The 10,990-nt window shown below is 47.6% G+C and overlaps 2 protein-coding genes across 2 annotated transcripts; one reads left to right on the top strand and one right to left on the bottom strand.

Moving 5' to 3' along the window:
• The first annotated feature begins 286 nt into the window (after positions 1 to 286).
• LOC123127567 (small nuclear ribonucleoprotein SmD1a) lies at positions 287 to 3,447 on the top strand. Its single transcript, XM_044547312.1, has 4 exons — positions 287 to 490; positions 610 to 686; positions 2,829 to 3,020; positions 3,112 to 3,447. The coding sequence occupies exons 1-4, from the start codon at positions 477 to 479 to the stop codon at positions 3,171 to 3,173; spliced, it is 345 nt and encodes a 114-aa protein (XP_044403247.1). The 5' UTR covers positions 287 to 476; the 3' UTR covers positions 3,174 to 3,447.
• A 161-nt stretch (positions 3,448 to 3,608) lies between these two features.
• Positions 3,609 to 9,317, bottom strand: LOC123127566 (ras-related protein Rab-2-B). The gene is made up of 6 exons (XM_044547311.1): positions 9,020 to 9,317; positions 8,724 to 8,863; positions 7,887 to 7,969; positions 7,597 to 7,801; positions 7,441 to 7,509; positions 3,609 to 3,982 (listed from the first exon to the last, which is right to left on the bottom strand). The coding sequence occupies exons 1-6, from the start codon at positions 9,063 to 9,065 to the stop codon at positions 3,893 to 3,895; spliced, it is 633 nt and encodes a 210-aa protein (XP_044403246.1). The 5' UTR covers positions 9,066 to 9,317; the 3' UTR covers positions 3,609 to 3,892.
• Positions 9,318 to 10,990: the final 1,673 nt, after the last annotated feature.

A 10,990-nucleotide genomic window follows, 5' to 3' on the forward strand; every position in this document is an offset into this window, starting at 1 on the left:
AGTGGTCGCCCGTAATAGGCCTTAGGGCCAGTTCTTTTCGGTGATTCTCCCAGAATCATCCCCTCCCCAGCTTCTTCCAGAATCTTCACTTCATAATTTTTTTACAATCATATCTAATTAAGGTCTAATTAGCTAGGGCCAGTTCTTTTCGGCGATTCTCCCAAAATCACCCCCCTCCCCAGCTTCTTCCAGAATCGTCACTTCATAATTTTTTTACAATCCTATCTAATTAAGGTCTAATTAGCTAGGATTGTATAAACATATAGAATGGTGATTCTAGGAGAAGCTGGGGAGGCTGGCCCTTAGAGTTCTCGCAGACCGCAGTGAATCAGATAACTACGGCCCAGTTAAGCCCAGGTCGAAGTCTCTCGCCCAGATCGGGGGTTTATGTCTCCTTCCCCGCTGAGAAAAGAAGCAGCTCGTGGCAGCTCCCTGCAAAAACCCTAGCTTTACCTCCGCCACCAAGCGCCTCTACGATGAAGCTCGTCAGGTAACCGGTGCTCCTTGTTCGACCTTTTTTCTAGGATTCAGTTTCGATTTCCCTGGAATTTACTGATTCTTCCGGTGCAAATTTTCGCCCAAATTGGTGCGGATTTGGGTGGCCTGCAGATTCTTGATGAAGCTGAACAACGAGACGGTGACCATCGAGCTCAAGAATGGCACCACCGTCCACGGCACCATCATTGGTATGATGCGCACCGATCTTTACTGAGAGAACTAGATTTTTTTTTTGTGTGTGTGTGTGGGGGGGGGGGGGGGGGGGGCGCTTCTTTGCTGATGTGGTGGGTTGTTCACTTGTTTGGTTCGATGCATTTGGCGACGGCGCCAGCGCGGTGTCGCCTGTTTGCTATGACTTTTAAGAAGCCACTTGATTTTCTGTGCAAAGCCTCTGTCCCTGTCATTGGAATCCATCGACATAGCAGGGCTGTTTGTTGGTCTTCAGCGCTGTCATCTGCTTGCTGCCATGTCGAGCTAGTGTGCACTTGAGCCTTCCTTTTAGTCGAATCCTGCAGCTGTCTGTATTTTTGTTTTTGGTTAAGCTTTTATCTGTATCTCTTAATGTTGCAACTATTTGTAATTTACTTACTCAGGTTACTAGTAGTAGAAGTAACAAATTCTGATGGGAATTGTTTGATTAATTTCTTGCAGTATCCTGATTTCAGTAGGTAATGTTGCTTATGTCGTGGTAAACCAAACATAGATTGGATAACTGTTGAGCGACGAGAAGATGTTGATGACCAGATGATTAGGTTACCGGATGTTGAAATGGAAATGGCAAAGAAAGTATCAAATGAAACCTAAAATGTACTCCCTCCTTTCACAAATATAAGATGTTTTGGATATTTCAATATGGACTACATATTGACTGAAATGAGTGAATGAACACACTAAAACGTGTCTATATACATCTGATTTAAAAAAAGGTTTTAACATCTTATATTTGTGAATGGAGGGAGTATTTTCTTACTGAATTACCTTTTTCATGTTTTGAATCCCTGGTGGAATATATTAGGTTTTGTAGGAAAATTTCAGGTGGACAGTTTTCTATGCCTTGCTAAGTAAGCTTTAATAGTGTGTATTTTGACATTCGTTCTATAGAAATTACTCTGTCTGGAACTTGATACAAGGTAATATAGCATGTTAAATAAACTCAGCATGTGCTAGCTGTACTTACCTTCATGTTGCGACATGCTTGGTTCTGCAAATCTTTTCATGGTTGATTGTTTAGTCTTGTTTTCCACGTCCATTTAAAGTTACATGCTCTTGGTTGAGACTGTCCCTCTATACGCCTGTCTAATAGACAGGCTTGATAAATCTGGTGACTGAGAGCATGTTAATTCATTTTATAGATTTAATTGTATTTGTTAAGATGTTAAGCTAGTTAATTGAAATGTATTCTGCAAATGTAATTCTGTGCAGTAAAAATGCTAAGAATACAATGTTTCCTTCATGAGCTGGCATCGTTTGAGAGCATGGTTAATAGTATAGCCAACTGCTGCTCTGTATAGTAGTCATGTCATCTATAGCCAAAGTAAAAGCTAACCCATATAATAGTTAACTATAGGCATTTTCTACTTTATCACTACCTGTCCCTTCTCCTTCTCTGACAGTGCTTCTTGCAGCCTGTGCTGAGCTAGCTACTGATTTATAGCCCGTTTCTCTTCTCTCTCCTCCAACTCATCATAAATATGATATGGCACCTCTTATGTCATCCTATTATACTTGCTCCGGAGGGATTGCAGGTCTTCTTAATCGTCTATTCGGCTTAGCAATGAACAGTTTACTATGTTATGAAATTCTAACGACTTCAGATAAGTAGAGTTGATCTTCCTTTTTGAATAATAACATCTGCAGCTGAGACAGCCATGCCGGTTATTGATTTTAGGAATGTCCTCAAATACTTCACATATCCCATCATCGGATCTCACTTCATTAGTACTTTCTGATGTTTCCTACCTGTGATATCTACACAACACAATCACTTGAAATTTGTACTGGATGTAAACCACATGTTAAGGTTGTAGGAAATATTATTTTGTATTTTCAACTTTTTTCAAGTTATTGAGTATCTAATGTGAACATATAGGAGTTTTGCTGGAACGGAGTTCGAAAATGGCATGAGCTGTGTTGTTTTAGTAAAAGTAGTGGATTCTGGTTTCAGAATTGCTAGTCTTGCATTCATATCCATATTTAGTTACAATTAATCTGTCTGTCAGTCCTTTGATATAATTTTCTTTCTCATCATTTTGTATTATGGCCTGTAATCATCCTGAAGTGTATTCATTAGTAGTGTATGCCAGTGTCCTGAGTTCATGCCTATTTTGTAGGCGTCGACATCAGCATGAATACTCATCTGAAGACTGTCAAGCTTACACTGAAAGGGAAGAATCCTGTCACCCTTGACCACCTTAGTGTGAGGGGAAACAACATTCGATATTACATCCTTCCTGACAGCTTAAACCTGGAGACGTTGCTGGTTGAGGAAACACCAAGGGTGAAGCCTAAGAAGCCTACTGCAGGTATGGTATTAGTGTCTTTCTGTGTTTTATTTAGTTTATGTACTATCACTGGCGCCGTTCTCTGAACACCCCTTCCTTCATCTGGATGCAGGGAAACCTATGGGTCGTGGGCGCAGTCGTGGTCGTGGGCGCGGTCGTGGCAGGGGGCGCTGAGCTATGTTATACCTTGGAAATTTTGCACTGCATGCTTGTGTGCAGTGTAATCTGGTTTCCTACTTGTACGGAGCAATATTCTTATTAGAGCCAAGAAGACGTTGATATTGGCTGTACCAGCTGTTCTTGATGTGGAATTATGTTGTTGGTGTTTGACTGATGTTCTAAAGTGTGCTAGCTTTATATTACGGGTGTTCAAAAGTGTACTATCTTTATTTTGCGATTACTGTGTCATGATTCCCATTTCTAGGAAATTTATCTGGGTGCTTGTCAATTTTGTTCATTTTCTCTATTTTTAACAACAATTTGGTATGCCCCAAGCATGTAATATCCGACAAAGTTTAACAATGGTTGTGACTATTGCTATTGGACAAATATTAAATGCATCATCAACAACAAGCACAAATAGCATGGACAAATACTGCGCAATGGAAGTATCAGGGCAAATATTGTGACATGGATAAGGGCAATTGCTGCAAAGCCATGTCTGTAGTCTACAAAGCATTATTACATCGAACAAATGAATATCCACACCATTTAGTTACAGACACAAATGGACAGAAACTATAAATGTTTGCTTTACAGAAAGATTGCGCAGTGTAGACAAGCACCATTGATGAACATTTGCTCACCGATTACACCGTCAATGGCGGAAGGAAGGACAACAACCTGGGCAGCTGTTTTCAGTCTCACATGATAGGACTTGGTCGTAAACTTGCTTAACTGCAGCAGCCACCTGATTGAGAGGACGAGCCAGCACCACCTCCGGATGCATTGGGGACAGCATAGCCAACTTTGATTCCGTAGGACTACAGCGAATAAGGAAAAAACATTATACATTGAGAACATTAGTTTGGGGGAGGAACAGTGCTAGCCTAGCCAATCAGCGCTACAGGAAATGAAAACAACTACTGTTTCAGAATCAAGTAGAAGAGACGTTCTTAGAAGAAGAATGAATGTAAATCAAACTTTGGTTTCATCTATTCGCCAAGGACGAAAAGCTGCATTTATGGGGTATCGAATGGAACAAAAGGAGCTGCCAATGACAAATGAATAAATGGCACAAATCAAAAAATACAGGAAACAAGAAAAGAGAGAATATATAACTGGAGACTCATCTAATCATCTATCCACACTCATCCCCTGATGCTTAGATGATCAAATGCTAAGAGAAGCACATGATCGCACTTCCAATTACTACCTAACACAGAAAAGTTTGTTGACCTGCCCAAGTACACCTGTCCTCCTACCAAAACTTAAATGCTTACAACCTGATAAGATACTGGTAGGAACGCAGACTAAGGCATAGCCTAGTGGTGGGAAGGGGCTGATGCCTTCCCACCCACCCAGGTTCAAGGCTTGGTACTTGCAATTTGGGTTTGTTGCACCAATTATGTTGTAGGGGGTTCCCTTACAGTCTTTCTATCAAAAAGATACTGGTAGGAACTTGTACCCTACCAGGCCTGGGGCGTAAGCAGTAAGGGAATGAGGGAGCTGGGCGAGGCGATGAGCGGCCGCGCCGGCGGCGGCTAGGGTTAAAGGCGGCTAGGGTTCCGGCTCCTCTGGGAGCCGGGCAATAGAGATAATAATCTTCTTATTGCTTGATTCCAAAAGGAGTCTTACAGCCTATATTTATAACCTAGATAACTTGCATAAGAATTAACCTAAGATAACTTGCATAAGAATTAACCTAAGATAACTTGTGGGCTAAGATTGCCCGGTGGGCCTAGCTAAACCGGCCATAACACTTCTCCCCGCCTGCACAAACAGCTCGTCCTCGAGCTGTAAGGTGGGAAAGCGCTTGCGGAACTCCTCGAGGCGATCAACCAGCGTCAAACACCTTCTCGACAGCTGGGGCGGCCAGGTCGGCGGCGATGGCGTCCTCCGGAATGTAGTCTGCAACCTCCAGGTAGAAGAGTCGCGGGCAGGCATGGCCGGGCGTGTAGGGCTCGTCGCAGTTGAAGCACAACCCTTGGCGGCGACGCTCGAGTAGCTCGGCTGAGGTGAGCCGGCAGAACGGGCGTGCCGCGATCACGGCGAGGGGTGCCGCAGAAGCCTGTGCAGGCCGACCCTGTGCGGAATCCGGCCCGGGTAGCGACCCAGCGGTCCGGGACGATGATTCCTGCTGGATGGCCACCGCCCGGCGCTCGAAAGCGCGGGGGCGTGGTACATGGCCGACTGGAGATCCTGGGGTCCCCGAAGCTCCACGTCCACGTGGATGTGATCCGGAAGTCCACCGACAAAGAGGTCGGCCCGCTGCTGCGCCGTCACACTCGACGCATGGCATGCCAGGGCCTGGAAACGGTCGGCGTAGTCCTGCACCGTGGAGGTGAAGGGAAGGCGGCCGAGCTCCGCCAGGCGGCTCCCGCGAACCGGAGGCCCAAAGCGAAGGAGGCAGAGCTCGCGGAAGCGCTCCCAAGGGGGCATGGCGCCCTCGTCCTGCTCGAGGGCGTAATACCAGGTCTGTGCCGCGCCGCGGAGGTGATACGAGGCGAGCCAGGTACGCTCCGATGCGAGGGTGCGCTGCCCGCGAAAGAACTGGTCGCACTGGTTGAGCCAGTTGAGGGGGTCCTCCGTGCCGTCATAGGTGGCGAAATCGATCTTGGCGAACCGTGGCGGTGTCTGGGTCGGAGCGCCGTGTCGAGCTGGCTCAGAGGTGCGGAGCAGCGAGGCGGGTGGCGCTTGGTCGGAGTACTCCGGGTAGGGACCCGCGGAGCTGGATGGCCCGCCGAACTGCGGAAACGGGGTCGGCTGCTCCGGAGCCGTGGTGTAGACCGGCGATGGCGAAGACCCAGCCGCCCATGCTGGAAGTGGCAACGGGGAGGGCGGGAGCCGGACCTGATGAATCGGGAGGCCGGTCGATGAGGGTGCCCCCGAGCTAGGCAGGGGCGGTGCCGGTGGTTGGAGCGTCGGTGGCGGGGGTGGGCGGGGGCGTCGGTGGCCGCGGGAGGGGGTGGCTGCAAGTACCACAGAGGGGCCGCGGCCGGCGTAGTCCCGCCGGGGTGTCCCGCTGGAAACGGCAGCAGGGGTTGCCCGGTGCAGGTCGGCGCGGAGAACGGCTGCAGCGGTCCGGTGGCCGCCGCCTGCGGCATCTGCTGTAGCGGCCAGGGGCCCAAGGACGGCGTGGGCACCAAGGGCCAGAGGGCGCTCCGTACGGAGAGACGCCCTGGGGCGGCCACGGCGTGTGGCCGTAGGCGGCAGGGGGCGCCGTCGGCAGGGGCATGTAGGGCCCGGCCGCGTACTGCTGCTATTGCAGGCAGAGGCTCTGGACAGCGGTGACGAGGTCCTGCAGGGTGGCCGTGACCTGCTTCGGTGTGAAGACGGCGGACGGCGGTGGCGCAGGAGGAATTGTGGAGGACGGCGCGGTCGGTGTCGCGGTGGAGACGGGGCCCGCCAGCGTGGTTGATCCGGCGGCGGACGTCGTCGGCGCGGTGAGGGACGGCGCCGGCAGCATCGGCGCGGTGGAGCCGCTGGAAAGCGCCGGCAGTGGTGGTGGTAGCGACATGATCGGAACTTGGTCTCTGATTACCAAATTGGTAGGAACTTGTACCCTACCAGGCCTGGGGCGTAAGCAGCAAGGGAAGGAGGGAGCTGGGCGAGGCGATGAGCGGCCGCGCCGGCGGTTGGGCGCCATCGCAGAAGAGGAGGGAGATGGCGGCGGTGGCTAGGATTCCGGCTCCTCTGGGAGCCGGGCAATAGAGATAATAATCTTCTTATTGCTTGATTCCAAAAAGAGTGTTACAGCCTATATTTATAACCTAGATAACTTGCATAAGAATTAACCTAAGATAACTTGCATAAGAATTAACCTAAAATAACTTGTGGTCTAAGATTGCCCGGTGGGCCTAGCTAAACCGGCCATAACAGATACCCTCTAGACATATTACCAAGATCTATATGGATCTACAGTTGCACATTTTTAAGATCTCTTGGGTCTCACATGGAACAAGCAACATATCCCCAAAGCCATTTTGTTGCATTTTCTTATGACAAGATCTCCAGTAAAAAACTGTTATACTCCCTCCGTTCCTAAATATAAGTCTTTTTAGAGATTCCAATATGGACTACATACGGATGTATACAGACGTATTTTAGAGTGTAGATTCACTCATTTTGCTCCATATGTAGTCCATATTATAATCTCTAAAAAGACTTACATTTAGGAACAGAGGGAGTACAAGTTATGTATGGCACCAGAAGGAGACCAGACCAATATATTTAACTTGGTTATTTGATAAACAGAAAATCCAAGCAATTTAACACTCACCTCATTAGATACATCAAAAACACCATCTTGGATTTTCTTGTATATTGTTCCAGCCGTCTTAATGAATGCCTGCACCACAAAAAGGATGTGAGTTTTCTTTTTGGACACAAACTAAAAAGTGTAATCCCACAAAGCACACTACGAATAAACCATAACCTCCTCAACATTTTGTGCTGTTTTTGCAGATGCTTCCATAAAGACTAGACCATGCTCCTTGGCGAACTGTTCACCCTCCTCGTAGCTGACAGCCCGTCTATGAGACAGATCACATTTGTTTCCGATTAACATCACTGTCATATTGGCATTTGCATGCTGTCTTGCATCTTCTAGCCAGCTCGCAAGATGGTTAAAAGTTTCCCTCCTGAAGTATGGTCAGTCAGGTGGAAGGACCATTAGCATGCAGAAATTTGAACACAAAAAGTGTTGTATTCCCAAACCTACTGTACCTGGTGATATCATAAACCAAAAGAGCACCAGCAGCACCTCTGTAGTATGATCTTGTTATAGATCTGAATGATTCTTGGCCAGCCTGTAATGTGAAGAAATGATAGGTATGAGATGGAGGGCTCTGTGAAGTCGAACTCAACAACCACGGTGGATCCTGGACTACAGAAACATGCAATCCCAAGCAAAATCACATGCCAATTTAGTTAAGCAGTCATCAACAGCAAAACTTGTTATGTAACTAATGAAAAGCAAATCATAACATGGTATGATGAACAAGCTAAAAGAACAAGTATAAACATGAGTGCGAAGCTCTGAAGTTAAGTGGCCACAAAAGGACCCCTTCGGTAACAAACCCCATATTGGGGGGAAATGCAGTCAAACCATTAGAACTTTAATTAAAAAAAACACCTTGGTGAATACGTACTATTTAGACCGTCTCAAGAAATGCATACTAGTAGGTTTATCTGGGAAACACTGGATTACTATAATCTTTTATTAGGCTTTGCAAATATATTACATATTACAACGGAAATTGGTGACCAATAGAGAGATGGAAGTTGGTTTTTAGAATCCGTGCCAAAGCAGCAATGCCCAAATGGGGCATCCTTTTCTGACCAGAGAGAGTGATCCATATCTAACCAAGATAACTACTGTAGTAATATACTGTAAACTAGCATATGACAAGACAATAAAACAAGGAATGTATGCTTCATTTACTCCCGGGGGGCAATACTGCAAGCAGTAGGAGGGAAAATAACTATACTGGCCAAAATTAAATTGCATCTGAATCAAGAGTTGCTAGTTGTAACAGAAAGGGCACGGCGTGGAGCACGAACCGTGTCCCAAATCTGGAGCTTGATGGGCTTGTTGTCGATGGTGATCATGCGGGCGCCGAACTCGACGCCGATGGTGAGGTCGTGCACGGGCTGAAACCTCTTGTCGGTGAACTGCAGCAGCAGGCATGACTTGCCCACGCCTGCAAAAAGAAAAGCAATCACGACGCGCTAAAAGAAAAGCAAGCGGCGCGCATGGGCCAAGAAAGCAGCTCAGCGGCCTCGCGGATCCGATCCTATTCCTACCCAGGGGCCATACGGGAGAGATTCGGGAGGGGCAGGGGAGAGATTTTGCGAACCTGTGTCGCCGATGATGATGTACTTGAAGAGGTAGGCGTACGACATGGTCGATCCCGGCGGCGGCGAACGGATCGGAGGAGCGGCGAATTGCCAAGGATTCTAGCGTCTGATTGGTTTAAGAGAAGGGAGGGGGAGGGGAATTGCGGGCGCTTGTGCAACCGACGCACGCGACAGCTATTTTGATGTTGGCCGACCAAAAACTCGAGAGGCAGCCCACGGTGCGCCTAGCTGGCTGGATGCGCGTGCCACGTTCATGCTCGTCTCGGCCCTTCGCGGCCAAGGAATCCACGTTCATGCTCGTCTCGGCCCTTCGCGGCCAAGGAATCCGGCTGGATCTGCTTCCAGGGGGAAAGTATCAGATGCTCCAAAGCTTGGTGTACTCCCGGTGCTCCAAATTCAAAAAATATTTTTTAAATATTTCAAAAATTCAGAAAAAAATTTGTGAATGTTCATAAGGAATATGACTACAACCCCTAAAAATTTCAGGTCCAAACTCGAAATACACATTTATAAACAAAAAGTTGAAATCCAGATGTAAATAGTATTCATGTTGCCTTTGTTTTTTTAACACTATTCATGCTAGATTTCACGTTTTTGTTTTTCAATGTGCGTTTCAAGTTTGGAGCTGAAATTTTTAGGGGTTGCAGTCACATTGCTTATGAACATTCATAATTTTTGTCGGATTTATTTGAAACATTTAAGAATGTTTTTTTTTGAATTTGGAACATCGGGAGTACCCTAAGCTTGGGAGTACATTAGACTTTCCCTCATTTCAGGTGTTTCTTTTGCTGATTTGGACCATGAAGGTCTCCATTTACTGATAATCCCATCGTCTTGGTCTTCATGCACTAAATTGGCAGCCTTTGGGGATCGCCTTGGGAACTAGTGGATGGCCTTGCTCCCTTAGCACAAAAGAGGAAAGCATTCCCATCCGCGCCTACTGGCGCACCTCTAGCTTCGCTCGTCGCCATGCACATCACCCACGTGAAGGCACAGGGCCGCGTGACTCTACCGAACTGCTCTTGACTTGCACGCCTCCGCGAGGGGCCTTGGGAGGCCGCCTTGCTGGAGGGCTTCACGGGGCTCCTGGTGGCGCTCACTGACGTGCGCCTCGCGAGGGTCTTGCTCGTGAAGCCCTGGTGGAGGGCCAGCCTTGGGCTTCCTGGCGGGCGCCGCGCACTGGGTCGCAGGCAGACGGGCCTGGGTACCCCCAGTCTCACGGGCACGACAGTAGCCCCCGTGCCAGCGGTGCGCATGACTCCGCCCGCTAGGTGGAGCGAAATGGCGAGGACCCCAACCGCCTGCTGTCCAAGCTTGACGCGTGGCGCCCGACGAGACGTGGGGCGCCCCACTTCTCCCACGACGCCTCGGCAACCGCCCGGGCTAACATAAAATCTGCATGCGCACGGCGTGAGGCCATCATTGCCCTCTCTATCTTGCATCTCGATTGCTTGTATCTGCCTTGGTATTTCCCAGAAAAGGAGAGGATGATGTAGCACAACAACATTATGCATTTCCCTCAGTTATGAAACCAAGGTTATCAATCTAGTAGGAGAACCAAACAACACTATGTAAAAACTCACTTGCACACAAATAACAAATACTTGCAACCCAACGTGTAAGAGGGGTCGTCAATCCCTCCTCGGTTTTGAGATAGATAAAATCATATGAGATTTGATAAATAGATCTGACAAAACACAAAATAAAATAATAAATAAAAAGTGCAGCAAGGTATTTTTGGGTTTTTAGAATAATATATCTGAAAATAATATGATAGGAAATAGACCCAGGGGCTGTAGATTTCACTACTAGCTTCTCTCGAGAAAATAGCATACGGTGGGTAAACAAATTACTGTTCGGCGATTGATAAAAGAGCAAATAATCATGACGATATCTAAGGCAATGATCATGTATATAGGCATCACGTCCAAAATTAATAGACCGACTCTTGCCTGCATCTGCTACTATTA

The sequence above is a fragment of the Triticum aestivum genome, chromosome 6A, assembly GCF_018294505.1.
Source record: "Triticum aestivum cultivar Chinese Spring chromosome 6A, IWGSC CS RefSeq v2.1, whole genome shotgun sequence".
In the NCBI taxonomy this organism is placed as follows: Eukaryota; Viridiplantae; Streptophyta; class Magnoliopsida; order Poales; family Poaceae; genus Triticum; species Triticum aestivum.